Source organism: Arvicanthis niloticus, chromosome 14 (genome assembly GCF_011762505.2).
Source record: "Arvicanthis niloticus isolate mArvNil1 chromosome 14, mArvNil1.pat.X, whole genome shotgun sequence".
In the NCBI taxonomy this organism is placed as follows: domain Eukaryota; kingdom Metazoa; phylum Chordata; class Mammalia; order Rodentia; family Muridae; genus Arvicanthis; species Arvicanthis niloticus.
The window spans coordinates 23,618,269-23,636,755 of NC_047671.1; the positions used below are offsets into that span (position 1 = coordinate 23,618,269).

General features: G+C 43.4%; 1 protein-coding gene across 2 annotated transcripts in view; it reads right to left on the reverse strand.

Annotated features, from left to right (window-relative positions):
• Positions 1-1,495, reverse strand: part of Malt1 (MALT1 paracaspase) — a 49,754-nt gene extending 48,259 nt beyond the window's left edge. Inside the window, exon 1 of one of the 2 annotated variants that reach the window (XM_034518212.2) lies at positions 1,068-1,495. In XM_034518212.2, coding sequence (XP_034374103.1) covers positions 1,068-1,294 — 227 coding nt within the window. In that variant the 5' untranslated portion in view covers positions 1,295-1,495. The remainder of the gene's footprint in view (positions 1-1,067) is intronic. The other variant, XM_076912550.1, reaches the window with a different exon arrangement.
• Positions 1,496-18,487: the final 16,992 nt, after the last annotated feature.

Genomic DNA, 18,487 nt, shown 5'->3' on the forward strand with positions numbered 1-18,487 from the left:
TACAGCCCTACAATTAAATTAAGTCACCATAAAGATGTTCAAGGCATTCAGCAGTCTGAGGCAAGAAGACTGCTGCAAGATCCAGACCAGACTGGTTGATAATAGTGTTTCAGGCCACCTCAGGCTACAATGAGATCCTGTCTCAAAAACCAAGAAGAAAAAAAAGACTTCAATATATGATGAAACCGGTTTGAAATCCCAGCACTAGGGAGACTGAAACAGGAGGACAGAGAAATCTGAGGACAGGTTAAACGACATAGCAAGATCTTGTTTAAAAACAAAAAACCAAACCAAACCAATCAACCAACAAAACAAACAAAAAACCCAAAGCAGCAGATTTAAAAAAGTTAACCAATGCTCTATTTGGTTTTGGACAAACTTTTTCTGAAGAAAAAAAACCTGACATCATTTTTGCTACCATGTAAGAATTACTTTTAAGATCAATATTTTAAAAGTTATTAGTTTTACTTTCGAATAGAATATCCGCACACACCTGCAAAATACATAGAATGCACACATAAGTCTGCAATAATTCTCAGGAGGGGAGAAGTCTTGAGATCCCAAATTTTAATAGCTGACTGTGGCTGGTACCAAGTCGCGTCAAGGGGTCCCTTTTCTCAGCAGGAAAAGTCGTTTAATTCTTAGAGTCTAATGTTCATAGTGAAGATTGATTAAACTCGTGGGACTGAAGACGATGAGTTTAAATTCAGTCTCTTCTCTTCTGTCTCTCTACTCAACCTCCAGGAACCCCTGCATGCTTCACCCCCTCTACTTGCCCGGGTCCCTCCAGACTGCCCTTTGGGTAGCGAGAGCTGTGTCCACATTCCCATCTTTTGCTTTAAAACCCACTGGATTACAACGTTGCAGATAAGCGTTCCTACACTCAACACAACCCGCGTCAACTTGCAGAGATCGCTTTCCAGCTTCAGGGGCGAAGGGTCGGGAAGACGTTAAGGGGCCACTGGGCCATCAGGGCCAGTCCCTTCCCGACCCCGGAGCCCACGTCGGTCTTGCGCGACTCTTTACCACGAAGCACACCCCTCCGCCCGCCCGAGGGTCCCGCTCACCTGAGCCGGAGGCGTCCCCGACTGCCCGCCAGCTCGGCCAGCTGCCGCCAGCCCCGGCCCTCCGGAGCGCGGTCCAAGTTCTCGCTGAGCCTCCGCAGCAGCGGCTCCGGCAGGCGGTTGAGGGTTGCGCCGGTTGGAGGGGAGGTCGAAGGTCCGGAGGACGCGGTCGGGGGCTGCTGCACCGCCAGGGGAGGTGAGGCCTGCAGCGGCTGCCCCCACAGCGACATGGCTACGCCGGTGGCCTCGACTGTCCAGCTCTCGCCGGTCACCTCGGCGTCCGCGCACCTTCCGCTTGCCTCTCGCCGTCCCGGGAGTCGTAGGAGCGGAAGGAGAAGTCGCCGCACAGCGAGGCCCTCACAGGAAGAAGCACTGCTCCCGGGCTGCGAGACAGGTTCCCTTGAGAAGCCGCGCGGCGCGCCGGCCGAAGAGAGGGGCGGGCTCCGGGGGCGGGGCCTGCCTGCTCGTGTATGGGCGGGGCTTGGGTGGCGCTTCTCCACTGGCAAGGAGAGATGAGTTCGGGGGCGGGGCATAGGGTGGGGCACGCTCATTAGAGCAAACAGTTTCACCTGTAGTGACCGGGGCGGGGTAAGGGGCGGAGCCTGGCTTCGGGCTGTGGGCCGCGGCCTCGGTCACTGGGGAATGCTAGTCTTGAGGGCGGGGCAGAGTGTGGGCGGGGCGTGAGGCCGCACCTCCCCTGCCGTTTCAGAGTCGGCGGAGCAGGAAGGGATGGGTGGGTACAGTTGTTGGAGGAAGCGGTGGAGGAACTGGCACAGCTAGGAAGCCTGCGGCGTAGGAGCTTCCCGAGACCGTGGGAGGATGCTTACCTCACACCAGAGAGGGCAGCACGCGCTTCCCGGAGGCGCCCCCACGCGCGTCCGCTCTCAGCAGACCCTGGGGCTTGCGTATGTGCGGAGTCCTCCAAGAGGCCACCAGCTCTCCACATTGGGCAACTTCAAACGCTCCCTCTGCAAGTGGAGGGTGTTTGCCAGAGGGAAGTAAAGGAGCTGGACATTCAGATACTCATAAGGGAATTGACCAAAATCTTTTCGAGAGTTTTTAAAGATTGAGTTTCTTATCGGAGGATTCGGCAGTGCAGTTCGGTGGTGGGGCTCTGGTCTAGCACGTCTAATGCTCTGGGTCCATCCGAAGCGCCACAACCGCGAGCAGCAAAACCCAAATACTTCTGGTGTATTTTTACTAGTTAGATCCTGGAAATAATTTATCTCAGCAGTAATGGTGTGGTGTTTTCGGGTCAGACTGTCACACACACTGTTCATATGCCAAGTAGTTCCCCTGGAGTATATAGACCAACAGTTCTCAACCTTTGGGTCATGACCCCTGGGGGGGGGGGTAAGTCAAATGACACTTTCGAGGCGTCTACTAAGACCATTGGGAACCACAGATTTTATATTCCAGTTCATAACAGTAGTAAGATTACAGTTATGAAGTAGCAACAAAAATTATGGTTGGGGGGGTCACCACAGCATGAGGAACTGTATTAAAACATTAGGAAGGTTGAGATCCACTCATCTAGACTAAGCTTGACAAGACCCACTCTTAAACTCTCCACCTCACCTCATCCATAGCAAAGGCTGTTTGTTAACCCTTTGGAAACTGTAGGCTTGTTTGACACAGGAACACACAACTGGTGGCCAGTCAGGTAGTCCCAAGAGACAAGACTTTCCAGCCAATAGCTTGCCTTTAGCTTTTCATCACCCCAGGGTTGGTTTTTTGCAGTAGTACTTTGAATGACCAGATTCTCACAGTTGTTGGAAGGATGGGAGTTTTCCATACTTGTTCCACCATGTTCTAGTACAGCCAGTCACTGAGGTGGTTTTTGATGCCGAAATTTATTACTGATATTCACATGGGTGAGTTATTGAACCTGTCTGAGCTTTCATGTCTATGCCCTTAAACGGTGGAAGATACTGGTGCGTATCAAGATGATGATTGGGAGAAGTAGGCACAGCATATACATTACTTAAGGGTGGGAATGCCTTCTGAGGAATGCATCATGAGGTGACTTTTGCTGTGTGAACCAAGTCTCGTGGGACAACAGGTGCAGTCTGTTGTTTTCTAGTCTGCTTTCTGTTGCTGTGATGAACGCCACCACCAGAAACAATTTAGGGAGGAAAGGGTTTATTTCATCTTACCATCATCAAGGGAAGTCAGGGCAGGAACTCAAGCAGGGCAGGAACCCATGCAGAGATCTTATAGAGAACGTGGCTTACTGGTTTGCCTCCATGGCTTGCTCAGATTGCATTCTTATACAGCTGCTGAGCGATGGCACTGCCCACAGTAAGCTTGTCCCTCCTACACCAATCAAGAATAAGTTCCTCAGACTTGCCTGCAGGCATTCTGATAGAGGCTTTTCTCAATTGAGATTCCTTTGTCTCAGATGACCTAGCTTTTCTTATATCTATCTATCTATCTATCTATCTATCTTTCTTTCTTTCTTTCTTTCTTTCTTTCTTTCTTTCTTTCTTTCTTTCTTAAAAGAGACTGGGTTTCTTTGTTGCCCAGGCTGGAGTGTAGTGGTTATTCACAGTAGATCCCTCTACTGTTCAGCACGGGAGTTTTGACCTGCTCTGTTTCTGACCTGGGCCAGTTCACCCCTCCTTCGGCAACCTGATGGTCTCCCACTCCAAGGAGGTCACCATATTGATGCCAAACTTAGTGTGGATATTCGATTGGCATAGCACACTATAGCCCAGAACTCCTGGACTCAAGCAATCCTCCTGTCTCAGCCTCCCGAGTAGCTGGGACTACAGGCATGTACCACCGTACCCGACCACCCTAGCTTTTCTTAAGCTGACAAAACAAAACAAAACAAAACCAAAAAACAAAACAAAAAAACCCCAGAAAACAAAAAAAGAACCTAATCATCTTAGTTGTTGACCACAGTGTTATGTGGTGTATATCATCTGTTTTATTACTTTCAAAATTTGACACATTAATTTTAGGAACAATTTAATAAAACTTAGCTTCTGTTTCTCTATCAACAATTATATTCAAGTGAAGACAGGAGAAAATTTGTGAGTGGAGATGTGGCTTTGATTTTTAATTTTCTAAATCTTTAAAAATTCATTTACTTTCCATGCATGTGTGTTCACAGAGGAGCAAACATGTAGCGGTCAGAAGACAACTTTCAAGAGTTGGTTTCCTTCTTCACTGTAAGGGTTCCTTGGATTGAACTCAGGTTGTCAGGTTTGGTAGCAAGTGCCTTTACCGACTGAGCCTTCTCACTGGCCTCTAAATGTTCCTGAAAGATCATCCATGTGGACAGATAATAAATATCCTTGGGGGGTTTTCTTATTAGCTGAAAGGGATAAAAGTCTTTGTGAATCCAGACGATTTGCCAGAAGCTCATGGTTGCATTCTATACAAGTCTGATGACGTAATCTTGTAAGACTCATGGATGTGGACACTGACTCATAGCTTTTTTTAAAACATAATTTGACTGTAGATATCAATCAAAAAGGGCAGATGCTATAGTTCATAAATGAAGTGGTCCTACTTGGTATGGGAGAATACCTACAGGCCTTTGGATCTGTGTATACTGAAAGGAAGGGAAATCAAAATAATCTAAGTTACATGGTATTCATTTCTCCATCCCTTACTCCATGTCTACAACCTCTCTGACTCGCCCCTGAGGTGAGGCCATGAAGGCCACACTGAGACACAATACTAGCCCATTCTGGTTCTGATGTTTCCTAAAGAGCTGAGGGAAGTATCTTATTTTGATTGTGATTTAGGCACAGTAGCTAAGTGTTCCACTCCCTACTTCTATAACAAACCATTTAGACCTAAATGTTTCTATTTACTATGAAGACTACACTTGTCTAAATACATCCATTCAATTACCATCCAATATCCACCGTGTGCCTACATCGTGTCAGACCCTGTGCCAAACACTGTTGGAGAATAGTTTTGTTTTAAGTTGAATTCATGAACCTCAACAAATCCACAATGAACATATGACAAGGATTTCAATTTAACTCATCATCTAGTGAGGGAAGATATTCCAAAGATGTGATTAATAGTGATAAATACACATGGGTTGCTTAACAGACACAAAACTGCCTTTATTTTTCCTCCACAGAGAAAGAGGGAATCAGTGTGTCTGCCACTCTGTAGAATTTACTAATGAGCATGAATTGCTTACATCGCTGCCAGGTTTCCAAGTTACCTTCTGCTTCTCCATGTTATAAGGTGATCTAGTCAAAGACTATGTAAAAGACAGAGGCAAGCGCTTGTAGCCCTGTGGATGGAGAAAGAAGTGCTGTCTGAAGCTGAGTGGGAAGAAGATCAAGGCGAAAGTACAAGGAAGTGAATTACCACAGGAAAGTTGTTGAGCTGAGCTTGGTTCAGAAGAGCTGGAGGCACACAAGACAAAAGGCAGTGACCAGGATGAAGGAAAGAGTCAAATCACAATATGTCACACCTAAGGACTAAGCCATCATAGGTTTGTGTCCGCTAGATGATTGGTTATACAAGATACTTTTTAGTAGCACCTAGATTTTTTTTTTAAACTTCATAGTATTTAAAAGAAAAAGTCTGTCTGAGTTACTGACTTTCCAGAAGTTTAATTAGGGTCATGGCAAATTAATTGAAGTTAAAATGTGATTTTCTCTAAAAGGATCTATTAAATTACCAAGACCACAAGTGGCACGTGAGGATGCTGAAACCCTAAAAGTTGACAGAACTTTAAAGTTTGAGAAATTCTGATCTCAGGGAGTGATGGGGAATGTTTGAAATACTGTAATTATGAGAGTTCCTTCACTTTTGGGTTTTGGAGAACTTAGGCTGTTCTAGAGAGAAGACTGAAAGTTCAAGTAGTCTTATAGCTGCCTTTGGTGGTGTAAGCCTGAAAAGAGGGTACTCAGGAGGCGGAGATAGGAGAATCGAAAGTTTAAGATCAGTGGGATTCGGGGAAAGCAAACTCTAAAGCAAGGACAACAAACAAAAAGCATTACTATATGGTATAGTTGAAAAAATGGTGGCCTTTGCCAAGCTCATGATTCTAAAAATGGAAAGCAAAGCAAAGCAAAGCAAAGCAAAACAAAACAAAACACTTAGATTGAAGAAAGATACAGAGTTGCTCTTAACCAGTCTTGGTAGTTGTTAGATTTGAATATCAACTATCTCCTACAGGCTCATGTGTTTGAACACCTGATCCCAGTTGATGGAATGGTTTGGGAAGGTCTGGAAGCTTAAGGATTTCAGCCCTAGCTCTAGAACATGGTTTGCTTTGTGCTGGGCCTTGAGGTTATAGCCTCTCTGCTGATTCCAGTCTCTCTACTTCCTTCTCAGGCACTGAGATGTGAGTAAGCAGCCTCATGTTCCTTCCATAGCCCCAGCTATGTCAGGTGCCATACATTTCCTTCTCAAACAGGGAGTCAAAGTAAATCCTTCTTCCTTTAAGTTGCTTTTGGTCAGTGTGGAAAAAGTAAGGAATGCATGAAATTAAAACTGGAAAGAAAGCTATTGCCGTGCTAACCCTGACCACATGGTTTGTATGTACTTGGAAGTAGAACACAGGAGGAATATGGAAAGAGCTTAGAGCCACAGCCTAGGAAAGCCTTGGTATGCTGTAAGCTCACAGTTCTAGGGTAAAGATAATGTCAAGGTGGCAGGAGTTTGAAAGAGCTAGTCATATCCTATCCCTAATCAGGAGCAGAGAGCACTGAATGCATGCACTCCAGTGCTGAGCATGATTCTTACGTGGTTCAGAATCCTCTGCCTAGGGAATAGTGCCACCTACAGTGGCTGTGTCATCCCACCTCATTTACTGTAATCAAGATAATCCCCCACAGGCATGTACACAGACAAGCCTAATCTAGACAGTCCTTCATTGAGACTCCCTCCCGAGGCGATTCTAGATTGTTTCAAATCGACAAAACTAACAAGTACAATAAGCAGACAAAGTGTGAGAGATTACAGGGTGTCTTAGTTACTGTTCTATTGCTGTGAAGATACACCATGGTCAAGGGAACTCATTTAAAAGGAAGCATTTAATTGGGGATTTGCTTATGGTTCCAGAGGGTTAGTTAATCCATTATCATCATGGCAGGAAGCAGAGGGGCATTGCACTGGAGCAGCAATGAGAGCTTTACATTCTGATCCACAGGCAGCAGACAGAGGGAGATACTGGGTCTGGCCTGGGCCTTTGAAACCTCAAAGTGACTAAGTGACACACCTCCTCCAACAAGGCCACACCTCCTAATTCTTTCCAATCAGCTAATCAACTGGGAACTAAGCATGGGAATACATGAACTATGGGGGCCATTTTCATTCAGACCAACACACAGATTTATAATGTCTTGCACAGAAGTTCTTGAAAGCCACTGAATCTAGGCAATATGTGACAAGGACAGATTCCATGGAAGGGGTACTGGAAAGGCGATTATATGTAGCCTTAGTTGTAATGGATACCTCAGGACATTGTAGATATTAGAAAAAAACAAGATGCCTGTGGAGAAAAGCTACCCACAAAGTAGAGCTGACCCAGAGATAGCCTATGTGTGCCTCAGGTGGACCGGGGTTATCCAAATCTGTTGTTCTGATGTTGTTATCACAGACCTTGGACAGTAGACATGGGCTACAGCGTTCATGTTTGTTGGACTAGGTTTTGGTCTTGCTCGTGTTTAGTATTTTCTTGTTAGAGTTCCATCCCTCCCTTTTGGAATGGGGATGCTCAGTCTGTGCCATAGTATATTGAAATTAAGTAACTTGATGCTTTGATTTGCTGGGGTTTAGAGCTGAGTGCCTTGAGTCTAGAAGACACTTTTGACTTTTGAACAATATTGAAACTGTAAGCCTTTAAAAAAATTTTTTTTTTCATTTCATTTATTTTGCTTGTGTGTGTTGCAGGTGTTGGGGCCAGGGGAGGCATACTGTGCAATGATGTGTGCCTTAGGAGGCCCTAAGACAGCTTGTAGGAGTCTGTTCTTACCTTCCACCACATGTATCTTGGGGATACTTGGTGGCACACACCTTTATCTGGTGAGCTATCTTTTAAGGTTTGACTGAAAGTATACAGCATAACGAGATAGCATGAACCTATGAGAACCCATGTCAAAATTTGAATTAAAATGTCCTCTCCAGTCTCAAATGTTTGATCACCTGGCCTTCAACTGGTTGAAGGTAGTGTTCTGGAAGGTGGTAGACCTTTAAGAGGTGGGCCACAGATAGAGAAAGCAGGTCCTTAGCTGCCATGCCTTGTCTGTCATGATGGATTATATCCTTATAAACCACGAGCCCAGATTAACTTTTCCTCTCTTGTTGTTTCTTGTCAGATAGCTGGCCACAGTGCTGCCAGGCTGGAGGAATCATTATGACAGAAAAATTCTAAGGTATTAATTTATGGGTTGTTTGGTTCGGGAGGAAGCAAAACAATGCAGTTCTGTTTGTATATGTATCGCTAAGGATGGATGGACCCAGGTGTGTGCATGTGTGTGCACCAGGGTGTGTATTGTGGTTAGATTCCTTCCTTCACAATGTATGTTCCAGAGGTTGAACCCCAACACACCCACATACACATAAACAGAATGAACTCATAAGTAAATGAAAATTTTAAAGCATCTGTGATGGTTTGTATATGCTTGACCCCGGGAGTAGCACTATTAGGAGTGTAGTCTTGTTGGAGTAGGTGTGTCACTGTGGGTGTGGACTTAAGACCCTCATCCTAGGTGCCTGGAAGTCAGTCTTCTACTAGCAGCCTTCAGATGAAGATGTAGAGCTCTCAGCTCCTCCTGCATCATGACTGATTGATGATGCCATGCTCCCACCTTGATGATAATGGACTGAACCTCTGAACCTGTAAGCCAGCCCCAATTAAATGTTGTCCTTTATAAGACTTGCCTTGGTCATGGTGTCTGTTCACAGCAGTAAAAGCCTAACAAAGACAGCATCTACCTCAAGTCAGGACCTTGCTGCCACGTCTCCAGCCTGTCCATGCAGCACCACGTCACTCTGTTCTTTCTGCCACTCTCACTGGTGAGCACAGGTGCTCCAGGCACTGGATTTTCTTTCTTACTCAAGTTCTCAACTACTTTTTCAAGTTACTTTTTGAGACAGGCTTGTTATATTGCAAGATTGGCTTTGAACTCACAATGTTGTGGCCACACTCCTACCCCTACATGCTAGGATTATAGATGTAAGCCACCACACACAGACTCAGACATTTTTTTTTTTTTTAACTGTAAAGTATCAAGAGAAAAGTTAAGAGGTTAAGTTATTTGGCAAATCTTGAGGTGTCAATCCTTGTTCCTTAGACCCAGGATCAACTTTTTCTTGTTCGCCTTTTCCTCCAGGTTTGCACTTTCTCACAGATGTATATATGTTGAATGTAGAGCTGGAGAACTTGTGCAAGGACTTTACTACATTTATTTTCATCTCTCACTCTCTTCCCCCAGCTCCATATGCAGAATCCCAGTTGATGCCTGCATGGAAACTGTTGAAAAAAAAAAAATCAAAGAAACAGCCTAGATGGTGAATCTTCACTGTCAGTTTGATTGGGTTTAGAGTCTCTGTAGAAGGGCATCCTGGGAGTGTCTATGAGACTGCTTCCAGAAAGCTTTAACTGAGGAATAGATAGGGCACTGGCCTGTGGGCTGGAGTCTTGACTGAACAGACAGGAGAGAAGCAGCTAAGTACCAGTATTCACCAATCTCTAACTCCCCAAATATACAAAGATGCATGTTTTAGCATGGATGGACTTGGAAAGCTTTATGCAGTGAATAATCCAGAGGATTATAGATTAAGTAAGTCATAGAAACAGAAAATAGACTGGTGGCTTCTGGGGGCTGGGGAGCCAGGGAAGTAGAAGTTAATTGTTTAGTGAATAGCGATAATTCGGGGTGAAGAAAAGTTCTGAGAGAGTGTAGTGGTTATACTATGCTTGTGAATGAATGCCATGCCATTGGCTTGGTTGCTTAAAGTGGCTGCAGTGAAGCCAGTCTCAGAACTTGGGAGGAATGGGAAGGAGGCTGACGGTTTCATATACTTTCCCTATGTAATGTGGGCTTCCACATCAGACACACAGGAATTTGAGGCCAGCCTGGGCTACATGAACCTCTATCTCAAAATAAACAACCGAAACCAAACCAAACCAAACCAAACCAAACCAAACCAAACCAAAACAAACCAAAACAAAACAACAACAACAACAACAGCAGCAGCAGCAGCAGCAACAACAACAATAGAACGAGGCTGGGAAGACAGCTCAGGCTCTGGTTTTTCCAGAGGACCGACCTGGGTTTGGCTCTCAGACCCCACATGGTGGCTCATGCCATCTAGAGTTCTGGTTCCAGGAAATCTGACACCCTCTTCTGATCTCCGGAGGCATCAGGCATGCATGTAGTGCTCAGACATATATAAAAGCAAAATACCTGTACACATAAAATTTGTTTTATACTTAAAACAAAAAGGCTAAAAGCCAAAAACCAAAACAAAGCAACCACCCACATAAGTTCAAATGGTATGTTTAATGTTAGGCATAATTTATAGCCTCAAGATTCATTTGAAAAACCATAAGGAATCACTGATATCTACTTCCAGAATGCCAGACTTTGACTTCAATTGGCTTGGGTTGGGGTGATTTTTAAAGTTCCTTAACAAATCTTACATGTCACGAGGCCTAAGGACTGACTAGCCTGCAGGACAGTGGTGCTCATCCTGGAGTCCATATAGGACTCCCATTTGGGAAGCCTGGGTGTGGTGGATTACACCTTGAATTCCAGCACTCCGGAAGCAGCTTCTCTACCGTACGATTTGCAGACTCTAGAACTATAAGCCACACAAACTTCTATCACTTACAGATGATCTGTTTGTGGAGCTTTGTCCTCTGGGCATAACATGGCCACTTACCATCACAGAGTCAAAGCATCTGCAGCTGCACTTACCTACAAGAGGCCCTCCCAGATGGGGCCGTTGAACTTTGCCTCATGGTGGGGGATGGGAGAAGGTCATTAGACCCTAACATGAAACTAAACCTACTTACTCCTGTCTCCACCCCTTGGCTATATACAACTCTGCATCAGTTGCATGATGCAGAGGTAGGAGGTTTATGGACAAGAGTGTATCTATGCAGATTTTAGGAGGTCTTCATCCATGCTAGCTGGAGTTTTTTAGTGACGGAGCTACTTGGCGGCAGGGGTGAGGGTCACTCATAAGTAAACCCCCCAGCCCCCCCACATACTCCTTCCTGTAAATAAATCCAATAAACTCATTGGTTCAACAAGCTAGATATGGATGACTACATGAATTTGGTCTTTCTTTGGTATTCTATTCATAGTGAGTGGATGTTTGCACATGTCTTCCCGGGAGAAGTGATGGTTCTTGTTGCTGTGCTTTCTCTACTATGACAGATCGTATCCCCTCAGACGATGAGCTGGAATAAATCCTTCCTTCCTGAAGTTGCTCTTGACAGGTATTTCGTCAAGGCAGTGAAAAAGAAGTGACTAAGAACATGACTGTGCAGACATACCTGTTCCACACTAAGCAAGTCACACTCGTGTTCTCCTTAGCTGACCCGGTTCACCATTGTTTCCATTTAAATTTGGATAAAACCTTGGAGCCTAGAGAGGCTTTCTCTCTACTTTGGTACAAAGTGCTTCTCAAAAGATAGTCCTAACATCTGTGCTGTGGGCCTCATGGGGAGCTTTTACAAATGCAAAATTTCAGGCTCCAGCACAGACACAGACAGACAGAATCAGAAAATGGAGATGTCCCCACTCTTCCCACCCCCAACACTGTGTAGCTTCAAAAACTCCATTCTTGTCCATGCTAACAACCGAGAATTGGCTCCCCCACACTTCAGCTTCAGGATATTTTGGGGCAATAATTTCTCTATGATCCCTCTCAGTCACATAGAGATTACTTCCTGTTTCGTGTCTAAATTTATCTCCTTAAAGCTTTGAAGGGTGGAGCCCGCAGTCTTCAAAAGTGTAAGATACAGCTCTTACATGCCTTTGTGGGTTACAGCCCAGGGTGGGTCTCAGCAGAAGGAGAACCAAGGAGGAGATGAAGACACAGCTGGCACCGAGAAGGGCATACCAGGGCCCATCTTTTCTCTTCTCCCCTTGGCCATCATTTAAAAACTGGCTACTCTAAGACTCATTCAAAACAGGAGCAAGCATACGGTTGAGTTTTAAAGGTTAGTTAGCAGCATGAGTCTAAGGCATTGGGGACAGTGTATATCGGAGATGCCAAGAGTCTCACTTGTTGGCCAATATTCGTCCAGAAATTTCCTGACTAGAGTAAGGGGCTGGGGAAGCTAAGTGTACAGGCCTCCAGGAACTGAGAACAGACAAGGAATAAAAAGATGACAGTGATTTAGAATTTGATGTTTATTCCAGAGGACTCAACAATGTCATTTTAGCATCCTGTTACTTTCATCTGCTTTACCTTGACTTTTACCCAAGCTCACTAACGTTCATAAACAGTACATCCTAAAGCTCACACGCCATCGCACCTATGTAGCAATGATTGTCACCTTGCTCTCAGGAAAGCATTTGCTTCTGGACTGAACCTTCATTTCCTGTCATCAAACCAATGCCAGCATCGTTGCACATTCTTATTTATGTGTGCTGTATGTGTCAGTTTGTGTGTGTTGTATGTGTCAGTGTATGTGTATGTATGTGTGTGTGTCTGTGGAGGCCAGAAAAAAAGGTGGCAGATCCTCTGGAGCTGGAGTTAAGGGTGCTTGTGAGCTACCTGGGTGCTGGGAACTGAATTCAGGTCCTCTGAAAGAGCAAGTACTCTTAACACATTCAGTCACCCCCTAGACCTATATTGCACATTCTTTAATGCTACAATGACTTTATGTTTAGAAAAACATGTTTTCTCTATGTAGAAAATTTCCAAAGAGTTTTTATTGCTAAAAGAGCTATCCCTGAGTATATACAGTATCAATCCAACCCGGCCTTCCCCTTTCTGGTTATTGTTTTACAAATTACGTTATGAATTCTTTGTTTGTGCATTTAGTTTGCCCCCACCTTTTATGGCAGAGTCCGCTAGGTTGTCCTCTGGGACAAAACTTTTTTTTTTTTTTTTTGAGACAGGGTTTCTCTGTGTAGCCCTGGCTGTCCTGGAACTCACTCTGTAGACCAGGCTGGTCTCGAATTCAGAAATTCGCCTGCCTCTGCCTCCCAGCTGGGACAAAACTTTTAATCTGAAAAGAATTTATTTTTGGACTTAGTACTGAGTGTTCAGCAGCAGCCTTCCAGCTGGGTATCACGGATCAACTCAGCATAACCAATGGTAACTCAGTTTCTTCGTAGCTTCCGCCAAATTCAATGAAGGCTGCCTGGTTCTGGTGATGGAAGTGGGTTTTTAAGGGCTTTAAAGCTGTTTGCTTCAAAACTGCTAGGGAACGAGGTTATCCCATGAATAGGAAGCACAGATGAAGTAGGGAAAGCCTAGCTGATCCCGTCACTCCTGAGTTCGTATTTGCGCTGTGTCTGTCTGCACACAATGCGATAGTGTAGTTGCTGAGCTTTGGCTGTAAACTTTGGGTTTTCACCCTCGCATGTTTCCTCCCATTGTGGTTACTGTTTGGGAGGGGCTTTCCGGGTGCATGCTCTTCAGTTTGTTTCCTAAGATATTTTGCATTGTTTTGCATGAGCGTGTTTTCTACCTTGTGATACCTAGGTCTCAGTTAATATACAGTATAAACACAGCCATATGATCACAGTTTGTTACAGTGGTGAGGGCGGGCATGTTTATCAAGAAGATATGTGGTAAAATGTAAATATTGTAAAATTTATCACTCACCACATCCATTTGAAATGAGTAGTTAGTGACATTAAGTTTACAATATGTGGTAACCATTAGTTCCATCCATCCCCGGAAGGTTTTCATTATACCAGTTAGAAATTGAACCTATCTACCAGTAATTACCCCTCACTAGTGACTGTTCTGTTTCCTGTTTCTATGTATTTGACACTCCGGGTAGTTCATGTATAAGACTTACAATTTGCCCTTTTGTGCCTGGCAAACTCACTAAGCATGATGCCTTAAAGGTCCGGCCATCTCACAGCGTGTATCAGGATGTTATTCTTGTCAGGTATGGTGGCGAAAGGCTATAGTCCTAGGAGAGGCAGGTAGATGAAGGAGGACTGTGCATATCAGGCAGCTTGAGGCTACAGATGGAGACCTTGTCTTAAAGTAGAAATCTTTTAAGGCTGGTTGTGATGGCACACACATATAATCCCAGTATTCAGAAGGCTAAGGCAGGAGGATCGCCATGAGTTCTTATTGTAAACTTGACATAACCTAGGGTCATCTGGGAATGGAAATTTAGATTGAATAATTACTCTAATCAGATTGGCCAGTGGGTACATCTGTGCAGAGACTGTCTTAACTAATGATTGACTAATGGGACCACTGTGGGTGGTACCATTCCTAGGCAGGAAGTCCTGGGCTGTATAAGAAAGCTAGCATGAACCAGCAAGCAATCCAGAAAACAGCATTCCTCTGTGTTTTCTGCTTTCAGTTTCCTGTGGTGAGTTCCAGCCTTGACTTCCATCAAGTACAAGAACAGGTACAATTTACCTTCCCTTTAACTTGGCCCAGAGCATACTGTCTAAAGGTAGTCCAGTTTGGACATTGTGGTGGCTTGAATAGGTATGGCCCCCGTAGATTTATGTGTTTAAATGCTTGGCCATAGGGAGTGGTACTATTAGGAGGTGTAGCCTTGTTGAAGAAAGCATGTGTCTGTGGAGGTGGGCTTTGAGGTGATACATTCTTAAGCTAAGCCTTGTGTGACACAGAGTCTCTTGCTGACTTCCTATCAGGATGTAGAACTCTCAGCTCCATCTCCTGCACCTTGCTGCCTGCACACTGCCATGTTTCCTGCCATGATGATAATGGACTAAACCTCCGAACCTGTAAGCCTGCCCCAATTGAATATTGTCCTTATAAGAGTTGCTTTGGTCATGGTGTCTCTTCATAGCAATGGAGACCCTAACAAAGACAACCATAGAGCCGCCTCTCCAGCCTTTACCGCAACATGTCTTTGTATGTTTGCTTTTGAGACAGAATTTCTCTGTGTAGTTCTGGCTGTTTTGGTACTTGATCTGTAGACCAGGCTGGTCTTGAACTCAGAGATCCACCTGTCTCTGCATCCAAGTGCTGGGAGCAAAGGCATGTACGAGCACCTTCGAGTGCGGTAACAGGGCTTCATGGTCTTCCTACACGTGTTCTTCACACCATAGCCTAAATGATCTTTTTAAAATTCAGATCTAACCAACTCACCAACAAAATTTGGGAGAGTGGTGAGGTACCAACAAAGATAATTGTAAAATTTATATGGGAAGCAAACATGTAATGATCAGAAAGGTTTTTACTAAAATAAAAAAGTACTGCCTCAGTAAGGTAGTGTAGGCCTTTAATCTCAGCACTTTGGAGGCAGAGGTAGGTAGATCATGTGAATTCCAGGCCAACCCAGTCTACATAGTGAGATAGTGTCAAAAACAAAACAAAACAAAACAAAACAAAACAAAACAAAGCAAAAACAAAAACAAAAAACCAAAACCAAACAAAAAGGCCCCATAAAGTATCAAAACAGACTGTAAAAGCCTTAAATACCAATCAATGGGTTTAAATATAGATAGACCCAAACATGCCAATTTTTAGTAAATTCTGAATTATTGGGGAAAGTTTTATTTTAAACAACTGGATATTGAGATGACTAAAAAAATATTTCCTTAAGTCATGAATCACACTCTTCAAAATTTCAAGTGTATGAAAGATTCACAGTATGTTTTTCAAAATAGAAACCATGGAAACACAAGAAAAAGAATTCAGGAAAGTATCATTACACTCAAGAGTTTTTTGAGAATTAAAAAATCCTTGAAGGCCTCAGGTAAATAGCTGGCATGTTATTGACATAAAAGTTAACACTTTTTTCTTCATGGGAAATAATACAGGTCAGGCAAAATTACTACTGATAAATTGCAAATACTTTACGGCAAAGGGTTCTATCCTCACTATAGAAGGCATTCTTACAAGTTAATAAAAAAGCTAAACCAGATGATGGGTGAAAAACATGACAGGCAATTCACTGGCAAAGGCATTCAAATGGCTTTAAAAATATGAAAAGACACATACTCTGTTTTTAATAACAGAAATCCAATCAAATAATGCAACAATATTAATACCATCTATCAGACTGACAGATAAAAATATTGACACTGCCTTTGACAAAACTACTTCAGATGTAGCATCTCCTATCATTAGAGAGAATTTAAATCAAACCCGGAGCCTAGGAAAAATGCTCTACCACTGAGTAATGCCCCAGCTCATAAATCTGTTACTATTCTTCAAAGGACAATATAATAGAATCTGTCAAAGTGCAAATGCACTTACTGTTTGACATAGCAATTATATTTCAGGATTTTTTTTTCCTGATTTTATTTTCACCAGTGGTGTAAGGCATGATAATAGATCATGCTTCTGCTTGAAATAATGTTATATAATCAAACCTAAGGAAATGAACTGCTACCTAATTTCCTCCATTGTTTAAATTGTATTAAAGAACATGTGAATGTTAGAGAGTGTTTCTGGCTATTATAGATAAGGCTGCTATGAACACAGTGAAGCATATGTCCTTGTTATATGTTGGAGAATCTTCTGGGTATATGCCCAGGAGTGGTATAGCTGGGTCCTCAGGTAATGCTATGTCCAATTTTCTGAGGAACCACCAGACTGATTTCCAGAGTGGTTGTACCATCTTGCAATCCCACCAACAATGGAGGAGTGTTCCTCTTTCTCCACATCCTTGCCAGCATCTGCTGTCGCCTGAGGTTTTTTTTTTTTTTTTTTTTTTCCGAGACAGGGTTTCTCTGTAGTCTTGGCTGTCCTGGAACTCACTTTGTAGACCAGGCTGGCCTCAAACTCATAAATCCGCCTGCCTCTACCTCCCAAGTGCTGGGATTAAAGGCTTTTTGATCTTAGCCATTCTGACTGGTGTGAGGTGGTATCTCAGGGTTGTTTTGATTTGCATTTCCCTGATGACTAAAGATGCTGAACATTTCTTTAGGTGCTTCTCAGCCATTCGAGTTTCCTCAGTTGAGAATTCTTTTTTTAGTTCCATACCCCATTTTTTAGTAGGGTTATTTGGTTGTCTGGCGTCTAACTTCTTGAGTTCTTTGTATATATTGGATATTAGCCCTCTATCAGATGTGGGATTGGTAAAGATCTTTTCCCAATCTGTTGGTTGCAATTTTGTCTTATTGACAGTGTCCTTTGCCTTACAGAAACTTTGCAATTTTATGAGGTCCCATTTGTCAATTCTTGATCTTAGAGCATACGCCATTGGTGTTCTGTTCAGGAACTGTAATAGCCAGACATGATCTTTTAAATAATCAATCCAAAAGGATGGATAGACAGACCTCTAGAACTAACACACAAGGTTAGCAAAGTGACCAAAAGTTTTGATTAAAATTGTCATATTTTTATACACAGCTATACAAACATGAAATTAAGGAAATAATTACATTTACACTATAACCACAAGAACGAGATATTTAGGAAGAGTGTTAACATAACTTGTGCATTGCAAATTACATTATTGAAAAGAGAATTAAAGATTATGTAAAGAAAAAAATTCTATGCTTGCATACTAGAATATAATCAAGAAGCAGTTCTTCCCAAGTTGATCTTTGTATCCAGTGCATTCTATGTAAATGCAGCTAGACTTTTCTTCTGATTAATGAATGAATCTTCACAAAAGAAGATTTTTTTTCCTTCAAATTATAGCTTTCTAAGGCGTGGTCTACTCTCTACCCTCTGAAGCCTTGAATGTTATTTTTGTTGTTGTTGTTTTGTTTTTTTGAGACAGGGTTTCTCTGTGTAGCCCTAGCTGTCCTGGAACTCACTCTGTAGACCAGGCTGGCGCCTTGAATGTTCTTGAGCCCCAAAGTCCTTATCAAACTTCAGGCTAAGTCCAATCTTTTGTTCTATAAAATACTGAGTTATAAGCTCAGTTTGCCAACTCAGTAAACTCACACCCTTGCTGACATTCTTTCTCCAAAGAAGACTGTGTCTATACCTTTGCAAACATAGCCCTCCCTGTGTTCTATTGCCGTCTAGGTCAGAAGCTGCTCAGTTCTGGATTCCTGAAGTCCGTGCTAGAGTGAAAGGGCCACAAAGATGGCTGCTGTATGGTAAGACTCCAGCTATCTGTGCATTACAGCACACTACCCTAAATGTGTTTGCTTTGTTGGTGTTCAGCGTTGAGCCAGTTATTTTTCCTATCCAGATCCCACAGCAAGAGAGAGGCTCACAGCATTAACTTCCTAACCTTCTCTTACCACATCCATCACGGTCACACTGCTCCAGCACCACAGCCATCGTGGAAGCTGAGGCTGCTTCCCAGGAAACAGTGGTCAAAGCAATGTTCATATCTTTCTTTT